The sequence below is a fragment of the Hetaerina americana genome, unplaced genomic scaffold (genome assembly GCF_022747635.1).
Source record: "Hetaerina americana unplaced genomic scaffold, ioHetAmer1.1.p SCAF_76, whole genome shotgun sequence".
Classification (NCBI taxonomy): Eukaryota; Metazoa; Arthropoda; class Insecta; order Odonata; family Calopterygidae; genus Hetaerina; species Hetaerina americana.
In genome coordinates this window covers 1,658,423-1,680,465 of record NW_027287383.1, presented here as the reverse complement: position 1 = coordinate 1,680,465, position 22,043 = coordinate 1,658,423, and the positions used below count along the sequence as shown (strand labels likewise).

At 37.7% G+C, this 22,043-nt stretch overlaps 1 protein-coding gene across 2 annotated transcripts in view; it reads left to right on the top strand.

The window, feature by feature from the left end:
• The first annotated feature begins 5,585 nt into the window (after positions 1–5,585).
• The window catches only part of Pdk (pyruvate dehydrogenase kinase), a 59,474-nt gene continuing 43,016 nt past the window's right edge, over positions 5,586–22,043 (top strand). For both annotated transcript variants that reach the window (XM_071596159.1, XM_071596158.1), the window contains exon 1: positions 5,586–5,801. In XM_071596159.1, coding sequence (XP_071452260.1) covers positions 5,702–5,801 — 100 coding nt within the window. In that variant the 5' untranslated portion in view covers positions 5,586–5,701. The remainder of the gene's footprint in view (positions 5,802–22,043) is intronic.

Below are 22,043 nucleotides of genomic sequence, written 5' to 3'. Positions count from 1 at the left end.
ATGTCAGTATTATATTTTCATGTCTGTTTATAAATTCATTATATCTGCAAATATTATTGAAACACTTATCAATTGTTCAGTGAGAAGGGAGAATGTTCTGTGGTGGATGATATAAGGCAATATTAATTTTAGAATATCTCTGTAGTGCATTGGAGATCACATGAGCAATTTGTAATATGGTGCAGTCTCTTCACACATTCATAAGCCTTCATTTGAATTCAAAATTTACCAAATGTTGAGTTATGCATTTGAAGTGATTGTTTGTGTCAGAGTTTAGTTATTAAATTTTAATGTTTTTAGTACACTGAGCATTGAAAGTATCTTAATTTTCATGGCTTTATTTTGGATGGTCCTCTACGATTATCTCCACCCTGGACTTCAAAAGTAATTACTGCTGACAGAAGTTTCATTTACACTACTTTTTTTCCATATAAATTAAACCCTTTGACTGACATTTAGGTTATCCAGAATTTTTCCCTTTGCCTCCTTAACAATATTCCAGCTTCTAAAACAGCATTCCACTGCCCCTATCTACTTTTCCTTTGAATTTCCTAGTATGCTTTGCTCTCTTCCTGTGACCCACTAACACTTGTTTTACTGTTTAATGTCAATCATGCCTAGGTGTGATAATATTCTTGCTACTTCTTAACAGTATTGTTCATGGTAACTGTAATGGTTATCCTAAAATATTTCAGTCTGCATTTCAAATAGTGCTGAGAAAATCAACTTTAAGTGTTGAGGAAAGAATTATAAATACTCTGTGAATCTTCAAGTTTTTATTAAAGTTGATTTATTTCCGTCAATGATAACCTACTTAAATCTCAATTTTTATTGCCCTACAAGTAAGGATTAAGTGGAGTTAAATAAGTAAGTCTTATGGATACTCATAATTTCCCTTCTGAATATCCAGTAGTGAGAGAGATCCATTTTGGCAAAGTGTCTAATGCCATGGCCTACATGCCTGGACTATCAAGGAGTAACACTGACTACAACATACTACTCAATGATTTCATGCTTGGTAGAACTTGTAATCATTGCCTGTTTTGCTTTAAGAACAGGCCAAAGATAAAGCAGCTCTGTGTTACCATCCAGGTGAGTGCTAACAGATATTTGGCTACATATTCAAAACATAGTTGTTACTGATTACCTGCAATCCATGGCTAATGAAGATCATTTTGATGATCTTTGGCATTTCAAATTTTCATCACAGCTTATGACTATTAATGTTTCAGAATTAATACTTAATAATATTATTAGGAATTTCAGTAAATTACTATAAATCGCTATTACCTGCATCAGCAGATCGGTGTTAGTCATAATATATAATCAAGCAATTATAATTTTCCTGAATATCTTCATTGTAGATTTGTGTAAAAAAATCTAGCAATGAATGTAACACGCTCTTCTTCCTTCCAAAACAAGTTAGACCAAGGAAAATTGTAGTTTAGTTAAGTGTGTGAGTGATGACTAGTGGAACTTAAGGAAAAACAACAATATTTACCTTGGCTTTTTAATGATTTTGGGGATAAAACAATGGTAAATAAGAAAAATAAAGTCTTGATTAAAAATCCTAAGTATTATATCTAGTAAATATATTTTATTTCAAATAGATTTCTTGAAATGCAATGCCTGTTATTAGTTGTTATCAAAATTTCTAAATAACAAAGAAATAAATAAAGTTATATGAAATTTTTGCTGTTAAATACTAGCCAACTTCCACAACGACTGAGGAAATAGTATGTTATGACCAAGGTCTACATTAATAGTCTCATCTGGTAGTCTTTTAAACAGTCTTTTACTTCTGAAGTCCATGTGATTTCTGATGTAACATATTTGCTGACTGAGAGATGATATGGGTCTGAGGAACAACACCACCCAATTTCTGTTGAATGCCTTCTTAATTTTTTAAAAAGATACTAATATTTGCAAGTATTTTAAAGAAATCCAACTGATGGAACAATATGTATTCCAACACAATGGACCTATAATACCAAATACCTTCAACCTGTAAATTACTTTCAATGAATGTGGTCTCTCATACTGTATTGATGAACCTGGAAGGACACTACATGATGGCAGCCCTCAAACTGAACGGGGTTGCATTAATTAAGTGAACCTCTCACAAATCTACGTTTTCTTTCAATATATACTGCTAAGTAAGATTATTCAGTCTCCCATGTCTCAACACCATTGATATACTTTGATGTTTTTAAAATTCAGGCCCTTAAATTAGTCCAAAAAATGGGCCCCTCATTTTATAGTCCCCATTTTTCTCAGGAGGAAGTCCTTACCTTTTCAACTTACTTCCCTCATAGAAACCCTTTTATATGTCAAACTCTAAAGCTCTATTGACCACCATTAGGGAAGCACTACAATATAGAAATCATTGAAACACTAGAATACATCATCCACACTGGTGCTCTAGTCCACATGATGGGATCTGGATGATGCAGTGGCAAATGTACAGGCTTCCCACCATGAGGGCCTGTTCAAATCCTGGAGGCAATGAATATTTTTCAGCAGTATCCAGATCCCTACTTGAGGCGCTTTATGAAGAGCACTTTGAGTGAGTGTGCCGTCTGTCGGATGGGACGTTAAACTGCAGACCCCTTGGTTCCTTCCGACAAGAGTAGGCTAATGCCGATGCCGGGTTCCTCTCCACCCTTCCTTTCCCATCCATCCCTAATGGTGCAAATTACCTCACCTGTTGGTCTCCTCCCATAAAAAACTAATAACTCTAGTCCACTTGACCAAACCAGATTTATTATGCTTTCCAATGATGACCGAGTGAAAAAAGCAGCACATATGAGTTCTCTAATCTGCAATATTGACTGGCATGAGGTAAATTTATCCTAATGTGAAGAAGTCATTACCTTTCTGTAAGAACTTCAAAATATTTTATGTGCCTAAGTGTTGGCACTGGACTACTGACTGGAGGGTTCTGGGTTCAATTCCCAGGCAAGGCACTCGGGGCACCTGCAGCTCCGCCCAAGCTATGTGATTTTTCGAGTACCAGATCTTCCTGGGAAACCATAACCGGCACAGGGAAAGGAACTAGCCCCCCTACTCTGATGTGTGAATTTCACACGCCGTCGGGCTTAGTACTGGGTGAACTCTACCATCACCTACCAAACCGACCTTTGGGTTCATTACTGTGTTTATGGTTATTTAAGTGTTGGCACATTAATATATTGAGCATTAGTGTATAAATATTGGTTCTAAACTCCATTCCTTCTCTTAATTGTAATTTTGAAACAGGTAAAATCGATGACACTTGGAAAATACTAAACTTAGATGAGGAAGTAGCAAGTTCCTGGCTTCCTCAAAATTTAGCAGAGTCCAAACATACATTTGAGTTTGTTAAATGGAGCTGTCATTGTAGTAGAGTCAGTTTGCACATATCATCAATGTAGACATAGTATCAGTTCTTGGATGTTTGGTAAAGCACATCAGCTACAGCTTTGAAAGTGTAGGACAGCACAGGCAGGCAGACATGATCGTAACAGGTGTTGATCAATCCAAGGTGTGGTTTTCAGCAGCTATCCCGTTACTTTCCAGTTTCTTCTCTCCTTTGTAGCTCCTTGTGTTGTCATCCTCAACCTGCTTCTTTTAATTTATGCTTGGTTTTCCACTGTAATTCTCCCCCTAACATTTCATTCTGATATGATCCTCGCTAAACTGTCTTGCCTGAGGATATGTCCTATAAGTTTCCCTCACCTTTGTCTGCCTTTGATTTCTCTTTTCACACTCTTTCATTATATCTGGTCCACGCTTATTTGTGAGTTAGCCTACTTCTCTTTGTCAACAAATGCTGATGAATTGAGACTTAAGCTTCTAGGTATGATTCTGGATACTTGATTTGAATGCTCACCTTAATTTGGATTGTAACTTGGTCATTAATAAGATTCTAGAATTGGACGTTTTATTTTTATGGAGATGGGAATGGTTTTTTAAGTTAATGAGAAAATAGTGCCACCCAGTATTGTTCTAGGAACTGGAGATGGAGACTCTGGGTCAATACCTCTCCTATCTTATGCATGATACTTGGTCAATCATAGAGGAGGCTTATGTTGGGCAACTGGGAGGAGTTCTCCATTGCATTACTAAATAAGAGCAGTGGGTGTACTGGAGGGAGTAATTGTTTACACCATGGACACCACTTATTCCATCATCTGAGTGCTCCTTTCACTTGAAGAGGCTGCAGGTATTCCTCAAGTTTTACTTTGCAAGCACCAATAAGTCTCAGGAGCAGTCACTGAAGATGGTAAAGATTGACTCATGGAGGTCTCTCTCTATCTCATGCACAATTCTATGTGGCCTGCTCCAAGTAAGTTCACCCTGAAATTTAGTGATCCTAACTCCTTAGGGGGGAAACCACCAGATGGTGAGAATTTTTATCTAGAAAAGTTACATATCCATGAACATCACATTGCAACAACAAATATCTGATTATATGAAGAGATTCATGAAACTGTATTGGGTGAGATGGATAATGAGGCATACATGCTATAATATTATTTTTCAATTGTTGGCACATCTTGAATCCTGAAACTAGTGTGGGGAAAGTCAGTAGCAACAGCCATCAATAATACATCTGACAAACTAAATCTATTTGTAAATGTTATTATTCATCTGGTAAATGATTTGATCAAGAAGTCCACAATAAGAACCAACTAATGGCTTGACTGACTCCCCAAGAAAGGATTTGGAGCTTAAACCTTTGACCCCTCCTACCAACTGCTAAACTTATCTTGGCTCTTATTGCATTCATCAGGGTCCTGATAAACCCCTTGGGGCCTGTCAGGTAGCACCATTTAACACTTTGTTCTCATTCAAGCATATCTTTAGTTCATCATTGTTCACCAGTTATTAGGTAGTCTCTCAATCACTCATCAAGTACACCTGTCACAAGTCAGTCTCTTTTAAACACTAAGCCAGCAAAACAGTATGTTTTCATTAATCATTGCTTTATGGCTGTGATTTGGATGAAATATTTAAAAAAGTAAGGAAATGATAAACCATAATTTCATGTATAAGATTTTTATAAGTATTCTTCTTAATTCCTCTACCAACTGTGACGATATGGTTATGTGAGTGTGGATATTAAGGAAAATTATAGAGAAGAGGACCAGATTTCTCATTTTACCCGTGAAATTCATACAGTTTTACAAAACGGTTATATATTAACTATTATGAATATAATTGAGTATCGGGAATTGCTTTAGGGAAACATGGGTGTATAATTTTCTGGTTAAAAATTTCCTCTCATTCTGTTTAAGTTTGACTATATTCGCGTTCATTTAAGCGAATTAAATTTCCCTCCTACTATTTCGAATTAAATTTCCCTCCTATTGGCTAGTGAAAATGAAATATGGCGGAGAAAATTTTCTCAATCGAAATTATGCTTTTGTGAAAAACTGGTGAGGAAGGAAGACAATCGTATGATTAACTAAATAATTGATGAAATACTTCTTTTTATGATTTTAAATGAGTTTCATTTGATTTTCAATTATTTCGTGACGATAAATGTGTTTGTTATGGCCTCCGCGTCGCTGGGGATTCTGGGTCTCGGTCTGTCACAGCGGTGGGAAGCGCAGTAGAGGTTGATCGTTGATAGCGGCCGTGTGTTGATGAGGGGCGTGAAGTGTACGTTCAGTTTCATCGCAACTGAGGCCGAGGAGCTGTTACAGAAGTTGCCACCATGAAGATCACCGGGACGTTAAGGGGCGTTTCGAAGATGATAGATTTTTACTCGCAGTTCAACCCATCGCCTCTGTCAATAAAAAAATTCATCGATTTTGGTAAGTTAAAAATTACCACATAACTTCTCTTCGTCTCCTTTGAGCTTCTTTGACTTGCGTAATACTACTCTAATCTGACTGAAAGCTTTACTTAAACATCATTTGAATAATTTTAAGTTCCTATCGACATCTTTATTGTTAATACCCAGTTTAAATAAGTAAAAGGTGTAGCAAAAAATCACTGGCATTTTCGATGTATCTTGTCACTGTTGTTATAATTATAAACGGGAAAAGTATATTTGACAAAGTTTATTTATGTGAAATGGAATAATAGTAGGAGAGAGATAGTGTGCTTTCATCCACTATATGACCGTCATATTTTATTTAAGAATTGATGATTTCTGTGTTGTTATTATTATAAATGTTTTAGTTGTTAATGTAAATTGTAATTAGTCAGTGTTTTGAAAGTTCAAGAAACGCTCGGATACATTAGTTGTAATTTTCACAGGGATTTTTCTTGTAATGTTTTGGGTACACAGTGACATATGGTGATGCGGAAAGGGATTGTTTCACATGATTTTCATCAGCTATCACGCATTTTCGAATATTGAGTGTCCGTCATCCTGAAAAGGGGAAATGACCATTTATTTTTTCAGTTTCAGCTTGTCGCTGCTAAGTGTGCGATAAAAACGCGCGATTATATATTTTTGTGATAAAAAGACTTAAATTTTTCTTGACCTATTTCGTTTAATCTGAAGAATATGACAAATACGAAAGATTGAATGAACGAGTGCATGATTACCAAACCTTATACCATTTCAAACAGCTTTTCTTGTTTTTTATCTGATTCGCGAAGGTAATTTTCATCAGAGCCGCTGTTTCTCATCCTTGTATTATAATACTGGCCAACGGAACAAACACCTAGTTCCAGCTTTTCCGCAGCTGTTTTACCCACTGTTTGAATTATATGCTTTTCCTTTAATTTGAATTGAAATTTTATGGTTATATATTTCGCGGTCTACCGATTTCTTGGATATCGTTGAATCGATGTTTTCCTCTGACGGCAAAACAGTCCCATTGGGAACTCGGTGACTGAAAGGCCTGCATTAGCGTGGGGAAGACTTTTTTCGTGTGAAAACTCTGCGCGAAAATCTAGATTTTTGATGAATGGGTGATTGCCATTGGCCGAGAAACTTTACTATCGGAAATGTTATGAATGTATTGCTACTCTATATTTCCTTGTTTCCCGGACGCCCAGCCTTTAAATTTTTTCGGTATGTCCTGTTTGAGTCTTTGGTAATCGGGGAAAATTCTTTTTAACAACCTGCCAGGGTAAATTTCTTATATTGTGGATTTTATTGTGCGCCGTTCTTGATTCAGCTAATAAGTTTTTCATTAGTAATCATAAGTTATCGGTAGACACTAGAAATTTCTTAGTTATTTTATTAAAATAACTATTTTAGCAAAAATCATTGAAAAATCTTTTATTTGACAATAAATGGTTGAAATCTAATCGAAAATATGATAACTGAAACAAAAAAGTGATGAAACTTTACTATCTTTGAGGTTATTTTATCACTTTATTATCCAGGCAAGTTGTTATTTAAATAATAAAAGTTATTGTAAAATGTATTTCTCGGGTCAATTTTGTTGATTGTTGTGTAATTGCAGCTAGGTACTATTACATTAAGTTAGCTAGGCACTGGTATGAATAGGTCCCATGTGTGACAGATGTTAATGCACAAAAACATCTCTTAATAGCATTGAGCACAGCCGGCCTGGGGATTTGGTGGCGTGATTTATATCCCTGATAAGGTATGATGAAGAACTCTTCTGGGTTTGCAATAAAACTTAATTTGTGATAGACTATAAACAAATACATGGAGAGTATCAACTTCAACCCATCTTTAACAGCAGGGGGAATAAAGGCGTATACCCTCCGCTAAATCTCTCCTGATTTGAATCTCTCCTGAATGACTCCCTACTGTTGGTTAACTTTCTGGAAGGTATGGACTTTCGATATCCTGGTGTGTAAAGGTCTCCAGAGAAAGTCGCTGGTTTGAATCCCGCAAATATGGAATGTATTATTGTCATGCTTCGGATTCTTTGTTGGTTGAGAAAATGGTGAGATAAGAACTCGGCTATTGTAGCACCTGAAAACCCCAATGGTTGCTTTGTCGTAGGGAAATATTGTCATAGAAATAGCATTTCTTGAAGTTGGCTGTCAGAATAGTTAGGCCTAGTTTCACGGAAGATAATCAGCAACAAGCAACTTCTTCTCATATGACAATAATTTTCGTTTCTTCAAGGACTGATTAAAATGTTAAAATAATTAGCATCAAACTATGCATCGATCGTCATTCCCTGAATTTGAAGGGATCGGAATGGTGCGGTGATTAACGCACCCAGAGGGCCCGGGTTCGAATCCCGAAGGCGGCAGATATTTTTCAGTGGTATGTAGATCCCTACTTGAGGTGCTTTGTCGAGGTCACTGTGAGTGAGTACGCTGTCCGTCGGATGGGACGTTACGCTGCGGACCCCTTGGTGCCTTTCATTAAGAGCAGGCTAATGCCAACGCCGGGTTTCTCTCCACTCTTCATCTTTCCTGTCCATCCCTAATGGCGCAACTGACCTCAGCTGTCGGTCGCATCCCCTAAAAAGTACTTATACTAAATATGAATGACTTATCAATACTGAGATAAATTACAATTTTTGATCCTGTGATCCTATCAATGAAAGGTATTTGTTTCTCGTTTTGCTATCTCCATTGTTATCCTTAAATTTCACTATTTCCAACGAATTGTCCAAAATATTAAATATATTTTTCGCTTCCCCTTATTTTTACTTTCACAGCTAATGACAGTTTTTTTAATCCGAGGCTTTCTTACAGCTATTTATTTTTGGCATTCATTGCCTTACAGATGTGAATTTATATAATAACGGATAAGATATGTAGAAATATTGTACTAACTGGGAAAAAAATTTAAATTGTAATAATTTTAAGGGCGCTTACATTGACTGACAGAGGGTAAACTGTGTTATTTTTGTGCCGTAGAGAAGTCCTAAAGGTCGAGTTTTCGTTAGCTATAATTGCAATGTATATATATAAACTGTGTTAATGTTTATATATATATATATATATATATATATATATATATATAAAATATATATATTATATATATATATAATATATATATATAATATATATATTATATATATATATATAATATATATATATATATATATATATAATATATATATTATATATATTATATATATATATTATATATATATATATATATATATACATATATATGTATATATATATATAAACATAAACACAGTAATCAACCCGAAGGTCGGTTTAGTAGGTGATGGTAGAGTTCACCCAGTACCAAGCCCTATTAACAAGTCCTCAGAATGCGTCTTAAATGTAATCAAAAAATTTCAAATTTGCATGCTGTGTAATGTGGGGGAGAGACCAGTGCTGCGCAATTGACTACCTCCAACAGATTCTTTGGGTAGAATTTACTAGGATTTATAAACTGACTTGTAGCTTTAAAAATTGGGTCTAAGATTTTCCCGGGAAACTACGGGCGGCACAAGGAAATGATCTGGCTGTCTTCCTTCGCCTAGCCGATCGAATTTCACACTTCCTTGGGCTTAGTATTAGGTTCGCGCTAACCTCTCCTATTAAACCTATTATTGGGTTGATTAATGTGGTCATCATAGTTTCTGGGTATTCTGGGATCTCGGATCTAGTTTCTCGGAATGGACATTGGTCTTTTAAATGTCCTATATGCTCTTCTCACAAGTAATCATGACAATTTGTCATTGCTGCTATGCACTTAAGAGCAGTAAAATTTCTCTTCAAGTCGATATTATCCAATGATGTCTGGCAAATATACTCGTACAACGAATGCTGCGAGGTATATATATATGTCATTATTTCTTCCGTTCTCCCGTGCTCCGGTTCTCCTTAAACCAAATAGTTCTACATCTGATAATCTATAATCCTCTGCGTTATTTTCTTGACCCTCCTGGTGGAAAATTCTGAGTTTTATTTGCCCTTGAAGTAAATTTTCCTCTGGGTGATGGTGCGAAAATCTCTTAACTACTCCTGTGAATCGTAAATCCTCCTTTTTCGTTAAGAATGAATGCTACGGATTAGTTGAAATCGCAATCTTCTCTCCAGGCATTGCTACTATCTATGATGTCTACTTTCAATAAGGAAATTGGCAGACAGCTACTGTCACTGAGGCAATGAGTACTAGGATCTTCTTAAAGGAGATTTTTCATGTAAGGCATCAGATTCCTTTTCATCATCTTGGTTCTGAGTTCTCCAAAATTCATCCAAATAGTTTCCTGCTCTTCACTCTATCATCGATAATATTTTTGTCATCTAATCGATCTGCATCGCATCATACTGTCGTAATATTATATTCATCGATGTTCTCCGAAAGTTCACTATCATGAAGGATTCGTCAATGTCTCCTCACGTGGTGTTTATTATGAATATTAATTAATTCTACCCCAGAATGTCTTGCCACATTTATAAGGTTCAAAGCATTAAGTGAATTTGTTACAATCGCGAGCGCATAATTCTTTTTACAAATCAAGGCGAAATCTTAGGTGTTGCTTTTCGGAATTATCTCGGAAAAGCCCCACCATAAGTGTACGGAGTGCGAATGAACAGTTTAAAAAAGAAATTACTGTAGAGGACGTGGCAAAGTAATTTTCATCATTAATTTTCGCCGCTTTTGCTTGTCCCGAAAAATATTGGAGAGAAATTAAAAAAAATAATTGACACAGTACCCTATCAAATATTTCTCTGTCTGTAATTAAATGTATTAATTTGTGTGCATTTTAGTTTTGCGACATTTAATACATGTGTGTGTGTATATATATATATATATATATATATATATATATATATATATATATATATATATATATATATATATATGTTTATAGCAAACTTTAAATAGTACTAATAAGTACGATCTCAACCTTGCCCAAGGACCTTTTAAAATGTTCACAATAGTACTCCACAATAAACCAAAGTACTCTAAAATATTCATTGTTTAATTTACTTTGCCACTCATGATGATTTTTCTTTGGATATTCTTGTCCAACGTTCGGGCTTCACTTTGAAGACGATGGTGAAAAATGTCTTGCCCACTGGAAAATGTATTTGTGCCAGTGTCTTTTTGCCTTTCAAGATACATTTAGAGAATGTAATTTTGGAAAGAGGGGAGCGTAGACAGAGTTTATATTTGCTTTTTCATGAGATAAATAAGGCGAATCAATTTATATTTTTCTTTAAGCTAGGCTTGTTAGCCATTTAAACCACAGCGTAGAGCATATTTTTGGGTAATGGGTAATGGTGTGTTCACTGAATTAAAACTCACAAACCACATAATTTTTAGATATACGCGAATATATTGCTGGAAACAAAAATGCATATTTTTGACTTATGTGATAATAGATATGACATACTATACTCTCGAAGGCATGAACGTATCTCTCTTAAGTTGGACATGTAGTGCTATATAAATACGATTAAATTTTAAAAATGGCATTACTTATGTTTTAAATTTATGAATCTTCAAAGAGATAGTGTCAAAAGTCCAAATTATTTTAATAAAAAAAAATAATGAAATTTTTTTCCGGAATTTCGAATATAGGAAATCCTTTTCAACGGACAAATCATTTTATATTTGGTGCGATTGAATAAAATCAATTTTTCCCATTAAACAAACAACATATTGGTTTATATCTCTGCCCTAATTATTTACCTCATTCTGGTGGTTCTATGTTTAATGGAGTGAGGATTGTTCCTCAGCTTTAAAGAAAATTTTAAAGGAATGGGGGAAAGGGACTTGACTTGAATTTGGAAACTAAAAATGTTGACTATTTTTGGCTCTTGGTGTGTTCGTGATTTTAGTGAGACTCCTACGCGAACATACAACGATGGTGTATAGATTTTGTGGCATCGGGGCATCCCTAGTAATATTAGAACTTGGAATACCGGAAACCCTCTCCGGGGCATGCATGGAATTTAGGAAAATTCGGGTTTATTTTAAGTCCTAGTTTGAATGTAATGAGATCGCAGTTTCTAAATTAATCAATAATTGAAAAATCAACATTTTCACTGATCATTCTTTGGCATAAATAGCGTCGGTTTTCAGCTGTAGAAAAATATCCAAAATATTTCACTCGCTTAACGTTTAGGCCAAACGCACGTTTGCGCCAATGATATCCTCTTACATGCAGATGGCAACCCCTGAATGCTTATTTCACACCAATAGGACGACGTCCTTGCGGGAGGTCGAGCTTCTCGAATGACGTCAATAAGCCCTCCGAGTGGGCGTCACCATTTCGGTATTTTCATCTTCGTTCTCCAAGGAAACGACTGACTCTGGGAGAAATATTTTTCTATTTTCTATCATATTTCTGTCACATTCACTGCAGAATTTTTTTTAATTCAGAGTGGACAATTGAAATATAAATTGAATATTGTTCTTGGTTGCCAGCAGAATCTTTCAACGATAAGACCCTTTGAGTAAACGACGTGGCGCGTTATATTGAAAACCGATTTAACGTTAAAAAATCGTGTGCATGACAGCGTTTCCATCGGTCGTGCTTTCGGCGTGCCGATATGGAATATTTTTGGAAAATATTTTTATCCCTCATAATATTCTACCAATCAATTCTATACCCATCAACCTACAACCTATTTTCTATGCGGAATACAGTACTACTCGAGTCTAGTCTCTTTCCGTCTGACGCAAAATTACTCCATCACTAACGCCCCATAATACGTGTCCATCAATCAATCCCACGCCATTTACACCAAGCATATATACAATTGGTTTTTGGTTTCTCGTTTGACATTCCAATTATATTTGGTAACTTCCCTGCCTTTAACGTTACGATAAAATCCCCTGTTATATTTAGGTTGTCGTCATTTTTTCATCTCTGTTGATGTCGGCTCGGTTATGTGAGAATTTCATGCCTGTATTTGAGGCCTTGTTTCCCACACTACTGGATACGACATTCACATAAATGGATTGGATGCTACATTTTCCAGAGCACTGTATTTCTTTTGCGATTGCTAAGGACGTTGTTTGAGGTAGTATTCCCTTTATAGTCCTCAACGCCCCACTACAGTGAGATTCCTTTTCATGCCCCTAGCAATGAGCTGCAAACGCTGCGTGGTTTGCCTTTCGTCCGGATCGTTGGATTTATGTTGCATGGGTGACTCGAACAGGAGCATTTATCTCTGGTCCTATTTTAGGGACCATCGGTTGATGAAATTTATTCATCCACATAAGGGTTTTATTCTCTGGGAAATATTCAATTTGGTTAGTGGTCTTAATTAACGTGATTTAAACATTTGTTTTTTGGCTTTTAGGAAAACTATAACCCGATCCACCCCCATTAGTCGCGGCTTTGTTCGGAAGAGATTTGCAATCTGCCGCTTTTTCTCTTCGTTCTGACCTTCGGAGCTAAGAGTATGCTAGAAAAATCTTTGCACACGTCACACTCTTGATATTAAACCTTCATACTGTCATTTAACCTCTCTCTCTAGCCTTCTCTTCCACTCGTACTTCAGCTCTCCCTCAACTCACTAAATTCGGAGCGCTCTCGTGCCCGCATGCTTCTCAGGGTCGATTGTCCTTCACGTGATTACGGCTGTAGTTAACGAGTCCACCGCTCTGAATTCACCCCGCTAACCCGTAATATCCGTCGGGAAACCGGGTTAAAACACCCTCTTTGAATGCCTGCCCCCTCCTCCTAAGGATGAATTCTCTGTGATTGTAGGACCTCTCTACTTCATCGCCCGTCGCAGAGATTTATAAAAATAATAAAAAATCCTCGCCCCAAACTCTCACCCACGCACCACATCAGCTCCTCAATCCCCGCACAATCCAGCAACCTGTGGATCAGGGTAAAAATAATACCCGGTCTTGAGCGCGCGGGATTTTTCCTCGGCGCTCCCAGGCGAGCCGTTACGTCCGCAGCGTGTCTCGAGGTAACTTCCTCGACACATGCAGGGCGGGGGATTGCAGGGGTCAGATTCGTTCAAACGACTGTCAACACCTTAAGAGAAAGATAGTCATTTGCGCTCTAGTGTCTATTACTAATCCTGATTTTGCTTCAATTAAATCAGGATAATGTTAACTTGAACTTGGAAATAGTTTTTAATGAATAATTATTAATTTGCCTTTTTGGGTTGTTTATGAGACATATAAACGCAGCAATGGCGGGTGCCGAAGAGGAGAAACATTTACGGAAGGGTTAGTGGATAGGAGTGCTTGGAGAGAGAGTCCTGAAGATTGATGGCCAGTGAAAATGGTTAATGAATAGCTGATCGTAGCACTTTTCCACTTAATAAAAGACCGGGTTTCGATGTATTAAATCATCATCAGGTCCCCTGATCAGATCAGGTCACTTCCACCACATCACGCCTGTAGCTACTCAATTTGAGAATGATGAATTTAATTTTTATATACGGCACAACGCGTCCTTCAATTATTGACGTAGTTATCACTTTCAAGAAATTTGCTGCGATAAATCCTTTACATTTTCTGCATTCCTCGTGCAACAATAATTAATGACAGTAAAAGTATGATTATAAATGTGATTATAGTGTACGTATTGGTATGGAGTTTATTTCTAATTGAATGTATTTCGTGTTAATTGGTAGCTATATGCGTGGGTATTCTTGCATCAATAGATGTTTATGTAGGTTTGGTGTTCGGAATTGAAACTGGAATCGTTTTCGGAACGGAGGTGCGTGAAATTTCCAGCGGAAATGAAAGAATTTTTATGAGGTCTTACTGTCAGAGGTCGTACTATTTCCTCCAAGGAATACACGGGAAGAATTTTTGCTATACATTTCTCTCAGTGCAACTAAAGGAATTACTATGTTGACAATTAAAACTCTGTTGAGTAGTTTATAATCCAATTACCCATAAATCGCCTCGATTTCATTGAAGTATGAGGTCTCGCAGCTTAAATATCCCGCGGAAAAGACGTAGGCATGTACGTCATGGTAAAGAATTATTGAATCCTAGTTTTTCATTTGTTTTTTTTTCTCGTGTTGCTTCCGTTTTCCCTACCCTCTATTATACAAGCCTTTTAGTGCCAATTTCCTTTATTTCGTAATTTAATTGATGAATGAAGTGAATAGCATCTCCCGGGGTAAAGAAAATAATCAGTTCTAAGGAATGTGTACGATACATACGCCTGAAAGCATAAGAAGTATTATCAGACTTAAACTGGACCCGAGCAGCAGCTGGAGTCCCACCGAAAATCTTGTCGAATCTGCTTTTTGGCGAGGGAAGCACACAGACTTTGCGCCAACAGCACGTAGACGTTGCACCTCTCCTGTCCATTTCCGTTGTTTACTCGAATTTCACGAGTCACTCTAAGAGGAAGTTATTATAAATATTGTCTTTCCTCCTGCGAAAAACAAATTTATAGACGTTTGACAAATATTATATTTAGTTACCCGCATTTCATGAACGAATTTGTTTTCTTTTCTTGCGACTCATCCGCCCAATCTAAACTCGCAGTATACATCCATTTTAGTGTATATTTGAATTTATTGAATGATATTTTTAATGGTTTAAATCTTCCTATTAAAATGGAGTCAAGGAGCAAAAGCGAAATGAAATACTTAGGCTCCTTAGATTTTTCTTAGATTTATTCGTGGTAGAATGCCTGTTCTGATTTTGAAGTGCTGAAAATGCAAATAGGGCATACCTAGCATGTGAGCGAAGAACTTGAGGAAGTTGTTTCTAAGTCTTTTTCTTCGAGACAATCATTATTTATATTTCGTGTTAGTTATTTTGAAGTGTTTTAAAAGGTTTTTTTTGCCTATTTTGCTTTGAATTAATTTTTTTGTTTTTTTTTATTTTTCTGTTCTCACGAACGCTAATCGCACCCGTGTTTAAATAATATTCGATAGTCATTGGCAATACCATGCCGAATAGTTAACGCAGCGCCAGTTCCCGAGGCGGGATCCATGTCCGAGGCCTTTGTGTTAGCAGGTATAAAGTGCAATACGCACGGAAACAAAATTTGCGCAAAAATTCGTAAGTATCTGCGTAATATGCAGGTTAAAAGTTTATTGGACAATATCTCCGCCTATTTATCTTCCTTCCTGTGAACCATATTTTGGTTTTTCTGTCCACTGTTCCCCCAACGTTTTTCCAAGATCTTTCGGTTCGTCGTTTACTGACAGAAATATTAACCTTAATTTAAGATTATTATTAAATCACGTTTAGATTAATTAAGGTGATGAGGAGGGCCTGGGGCTGGGTCCACAGTCACTCCGCGGCGAAAAACCTTTTTTCAAGCGTCTAATAAATAAACTCTAAAAGCGTACTCCCGAGAGCATCCTCCGGCGCCTTGATTTTATCTCCTTGCACCTCGAAGGCCTATTTAGATCCAAGTTTACCTTTGGTTCGGTGCAAATAATCGGGAATGTGCAGTTTTCTGTAAACTTTATTGCGTGCTGTTTGCTTGCAAATGGGGACATAAGGGGTTTTTCTTGATTTGAGAATTGAGTGGGGGTGATGATATATTTTTGCCTCTTAGGGCGGTGGTTACAGGTTGTGAACTAGTTTCTTATCACAGTTATTGCTTCCGCTCTTAGAAAATGACATCAGTAATCCCCACGTTTCCCAAGAGATTACTGATAACCTTCACCTAGGACATTTCTCCGCAACGGAAGGTGCTTTCTTAACTATTGCATTTTTATCGACAAGGTCAGTGTATTTCTTATCAATTACTTACCAATGGGTTTCCATATGTTTCAGCTAATATCTATTTCTCCTTTGTGGAAAATACTTTGAGTAAAAATCTGTCTCTTTGCGGAATTTTTATTCCGCTCTACCTGCGGCAGTTTTATCACAATGTTCCTCTCAGATTTAATTATAAAATATAACATTTAACTTTCGTCCTATTGTTTGAAATGAAAGTTACTTGAAGCTCATTCTATTTACTTTCTGTTTTCCAAACCAATTGTCGCGTAATGGAAACGATACCCATTAAACAGTGATTTAAATAAAAATGCAAATAGTGGGTAAATGCTGAAATATAACGAATAAATAGTTCATGGATAAGATTTGTGGGGTAATTATTGGTCGCTGACAATATTGTTCCCATGTTTTTATTTCTTTTACGTCCCATTTTTTTGTGTTGTTTTTTAGTACAACTTTATGAGGGCCTTCAGGGAGTAACTTTAGAAAAACTTGAGAGACACTGCCATGGTGGAAAATTAATATACGAGACCATTTTCGTTCCCTTATTTTGTTAGTCATCCGCGCCAGTATATTCCGTCTGCATTACGTATATGTTGAATTAATTACTCGCAGTGAATCGTGTAGCAAGATTAGACTTCAAATTAAGAACTAATTTCATCCATGATTATTGAAATAGTTTCTCCGTTGGCGTAACACAACTATTTTCTGGTTCAAGTGTGTTGCCGGCGTTCGTTCAGTGACTATTTTTAAGATATTGCCATTGAAGTTGGGGTCACCTTGGGTAGGAGGCGCTCGCTTTACGCGCTGACGTGCGGCTAGGGTTCGGAGAATTGCTGGCGTCCGCAGGAACTTCGATTTTTTGGCGGCTTTTCGCGCGTGAGCGGTTTAGTTTAATGCTCTCATTATGACACACATTGACGTCATTGTTGAGGGATAAAGGTTTTCACTCGACTTTGAATTAGCGTCGTGGTATATCATGACTTCCTTGGGTTCAGAAATCAATACCCGGAAGTTATCGAATGGCCTTTTGGTGATAGGGAACCAGGTTACCATCTACTCTTTTTGATACTTATTTTTTTTTTGTCATCTAACAGATCTCATGGAAATACGTAGTTTCGCTAAGGGTTTAGAGTAATTAATTTGGAATTTTTAATTAACATAACAAATCACATATACTATACTTGTTCATTATTCGGTGTTTTTTTAATTTTATGGCTAGATATCGCTTTAGTTAGTTACTGAGCTCACTTATTGTTGAAAGGTAAATTCATCATAACCTCTGTACCCTTTTCCTTGCAAAAGGTTGATAGTGGAAGGGGCATGTTGCTATAATCAGGCGTATATTTATTACGTATGTATGCGTACCTGGCGACGATGGATCTTATATAAAAGAGACACCCCTGTGAATGTCATGTAGGAAAATGCATGTGTCATCTCTCCTTGTGTGTTAAGAATGAATCCTGTGAGTAAAAATATTTTCGGCATACCTGCAACAAAATTATTCGGGACATGGAGTAAGGAAAACCAGCATGGTCTATCCCAAAAGTAGTAGTACTTATATTTTCCCGACTGGATGGACGGATGGGCGGCTGTTTATCTGACTAGGTTCGAGGGAGGGGAGACTCAGGAAAGACTGGAGGCCGGTGGTAGTTGGCTCCCAGCCTTTTCGCATGTGGATAGTTCGTTTGCGAAACCTCTGTAACGTGAACTCGTTACGCTCCGTCACGAACCGATGTTTGGAACAGCGCTACGGCATCAAATTTTGCGTGAAACTGGGCAAAACCGGGAGAGACTCACGACATGCTCAAGGCACCTTATGGTGGTGACGTCATGGGTAGTAGATCGGGCGTTTTGGAGTGGCACGACTTGTTCGGGAGGGTAGAGAAGATGTCGAAGACGCTGAACGTTCAGGACGCCCTTCGAACGCAAAAAGTGAGAAAAATCTTGCAAGAGTGAACGCTTTGTTGGCAGGAGATCGCAGACTAAGTGTTTGCATGGTTTCTGATGAACTTACAATCCCTAAAAGTGATCTGGATCGACTTGCGACCAAATACATGAGCACGAGAAAGGTGTGTGTGAAGGTGATCTCGCGAGTGCTCTCGGACGAACAAAAGGAAACTCGAACACGGATCTCCCAAGAGCTTCTCGATCACGCCTTAGCCACCCTACAGCCCTGACATTGCCCCACCAGACTTCTTCCTCTTCCCCCGCTTCAAACCCGTGCCGAAAGGACGTCACCATTGCTTGATGGAAGCGTTACAACAGACCTTGACATGGAAGCTTTGCAGCATTCCGGGCACCACCTTCCAGGTGTACGGGGCGTGGAAAACTCGCCGACAGCGGTGTGTGGACGCATAAGGGTGCTGCCTCTAAGACTTTTAAGTGAATATAACAATTGTGGCAATATTTTTTTTCTAATCGCCTCATTCATACTATTTTTGGGACAAACAATGTAATATTCATTCCCGAGACAACGGGCTCGTGAGTTACCTTTTTTCTGGGAGTTAGTCGAGGCTGTTACTAGTTGAGGCAGTTACCGCCTACCTTTGTTTAATTTGGGTATCCGATAACCAGAATATTGATCCGCGCGATATACGTTGATATCGGCACTGTTAATTAATAAACTTACGACGAATAATTTAAATTTTTTGGGCCCAATACCCTCGTGCCTCGTTAATACATCAAGCAAACTCTTAAAGTAGCCATTGTAAAAAGGGCAGTATTCCGTAGGAATTCGGTGGCGACTTCAATACATTTTTTAGTTGAAGACATGTAATATATTTTGAGCACTAAGCATTTTTTAATTGTTATCCAGCCCCGATTTTCGGTTATTAGTGCCATAGTAATTAAAAAAATGTATTCTCGAAATATTTTTTACAACACTGGCACTACATGCATTTTACACTGACTTTACTAAGACATTCCTCATTCTTGAGATAAATTGTCTTCAATACCTACAAACAACATAAGCGAAATACAGTTGGTTTTTACAGGAAAAACATAAATATTTCTTAGAAGTCATATGTCTTCATGAGTTCCCTTTCAAAGTATCTCCGAGATTGCATTTTATACTGTGTGATTTCAATCAGATGATTTCAAAATGTCAAGTTATTGCCTTATCGCATGCAGATAAACGTTTATCGTCGTAAAATACCGAGTGTGGGATTTTTTTAATGGTGTAAGCAATTATAAAGGCATTGATGTTGTTTTTTCAGTAATTTATCTATTTCATTTTCTGATGAAAGGTCAATGTGGAAAGTTTAAAGAACAAAAACGATATAACCGGAGAAGTCCTCGTTATTGAAAATTAACATTCAAATGGGTGTCGGTCGCGGTAGTCCAGGGGTAGAGCGAAAGACTACGATCGGATATAAACCGTAAACACAGTAATCAACCCGAAGGTCGGAAGACCAGGAAGACCTGGTACCCGAAAAATCACAAAGCTTGGGTGGAGCTGCTGGTGCCCAGAGTGCCTTGCCCGGGAATCGAACCCGGGACCCTCCGGTCGGCAGTCCAAAGCTCTACCCACTGGACTACCGCAACCCCATATATACTACCTTGATCAAAAATTTCCCGGAATTTATTCAGAAAATTAAAAATACAAGTTTATTCATCTAAATCTATATTGTCCCCTTCAAAGTAATCCCCATCGACTGCAACACACTTATGCCAGCGCTTGATCCAATCCTCGAAACATTTTTTATATTCGGTTTTCGGTATGTCCATCAGTGCTTCCTGCGATTTTTCCATTACTTCCTCTCGGCTGCTAAAACGCGTTCCCCGTAATGGTTTTTTAACTCGATTGAACAGAAAGAAGTCACAGGGAGCCAAATTAGGTGAATTCGGTGGCTGTTGGATGGTATTTGTTGCATTTTTCGTCAAAAAATTACGAATAATGATAGCACTGTGCGACGGTGCGTTATCATGGTGCAAAATCCACGAGTTTTCTGCCCACATTTCTGGTCTCTTTCGGCGAATTGCTTCACGCAAACGTCTCATAACGCCCAAATAATACTCTTTGTTTACTGTCTGGCCTTCTGGCAAAAATTCATGATGCACTACACCGTTGTAATCCATGAAAACCGTCAGCATTGCCTTCTTTTTTGACTGAAAACGACGTGGTTTTTTTGGTCTCGGCTCATTTGGTGAACGCCATTCACTTGCCTGATGTCTGGATTGCGTGTCGTACTCATAAACCCACGTCTCGTCTCCAGTAATGATCCTTTTGATGAATGTGGGATCGGATTCAGCCTCGCAAATCATGTCTTTTGCGACGTCAACACGGTCTCTTTTTTGCATGAAATTGAGGTCTTTTGGCACCAACTTTGCTGCTACACGACGGAAACCCAAATCATTAACCACAATGTCTTGGGGGGATCCATAGGCAATGTTCAAGTCCTCCGCTATTTCTCTGATGGTTAATTTGCGGTTATTGACCAACATTTCTTTTACTTTATCAATTTTTTCACCGACTTTCGATGTCGATGGTCTGCCACTGCGTTCATCATCTTCGATTGACTCACGACCACTTCTGAACCGCTCGTGCCACTGGTAAACGACCGTTTTTTTTTAGAGAATCGTTGCCGAAACACCTTTCCAACATTTCCAACGTCCGTGCGCCACTAAATCCGTTTTTTACGCAAAATTTAATACAAGTTCGTTGTTGCAAATTTAAATCCATTTCTGCAATTGTAAAAAATCGCCAACACACACAGAGATAGATGTACTCTTGGCTACGTAACTTTTGCAAATGTCAAGTTATGACACTAAGATTTAAAGGGAATATCAACAACAGATGTACCAATTTAACAAAAAAAACAGAACTCAAATCGGAACGATGGGAGCGCCACACGGTGGTTATTCCGGGAACTTTTTGATCAAGGTAGTATATATATATATATATATATATATATAAACATATATATATATATAAAGAACAATGATGCAGTCAAAAATTTTCATGCCAGTGGAAACAAACTGCGGAATCCGGCGGCAGCCTCTAATTGTGTTGGCATGGTAGCTCAGTGACTAGAGGGTTTGGTTGGGCATGCTGTGCGCCTGCTGTCTCTGGTCACTCCAGGCTAAAAAAATTTCTGACTGCCTCAAAGTTCTGGGAAAACACAAGCGGTCTTCCCCCTCCCTTTCCGAACTCCTTTGTGGATTTCGCGTGACGAATGGCTGATAAACAGGTGGGCCCTACTTCCGCTAATCAAAACGGCCTTTGAATAGAAGACTGGTTTCAAATGTTAGTTATTCTGGTGCGAAATTTTAATAGCTAAATAAGTAATGCGTTGATTTCTCAAAAAAATTGTTTATTTTGCATTTTCGTGCTGTCGTTCGAGGCAAAGGCTGGCGCACGTATTTTCGCTGATTCCGCATAGTATTAGCCTGAAAAGTGTTTTTCTACAAGGAAAGGGGTGCATCATATTATTATAGCTGTTAATATAGGGCCAATTATAATTATAACAAGATTCGGGCGGTCCCCGAATAATATTTCGCGTGAGTTATTTTCCCTCTTGCGCTC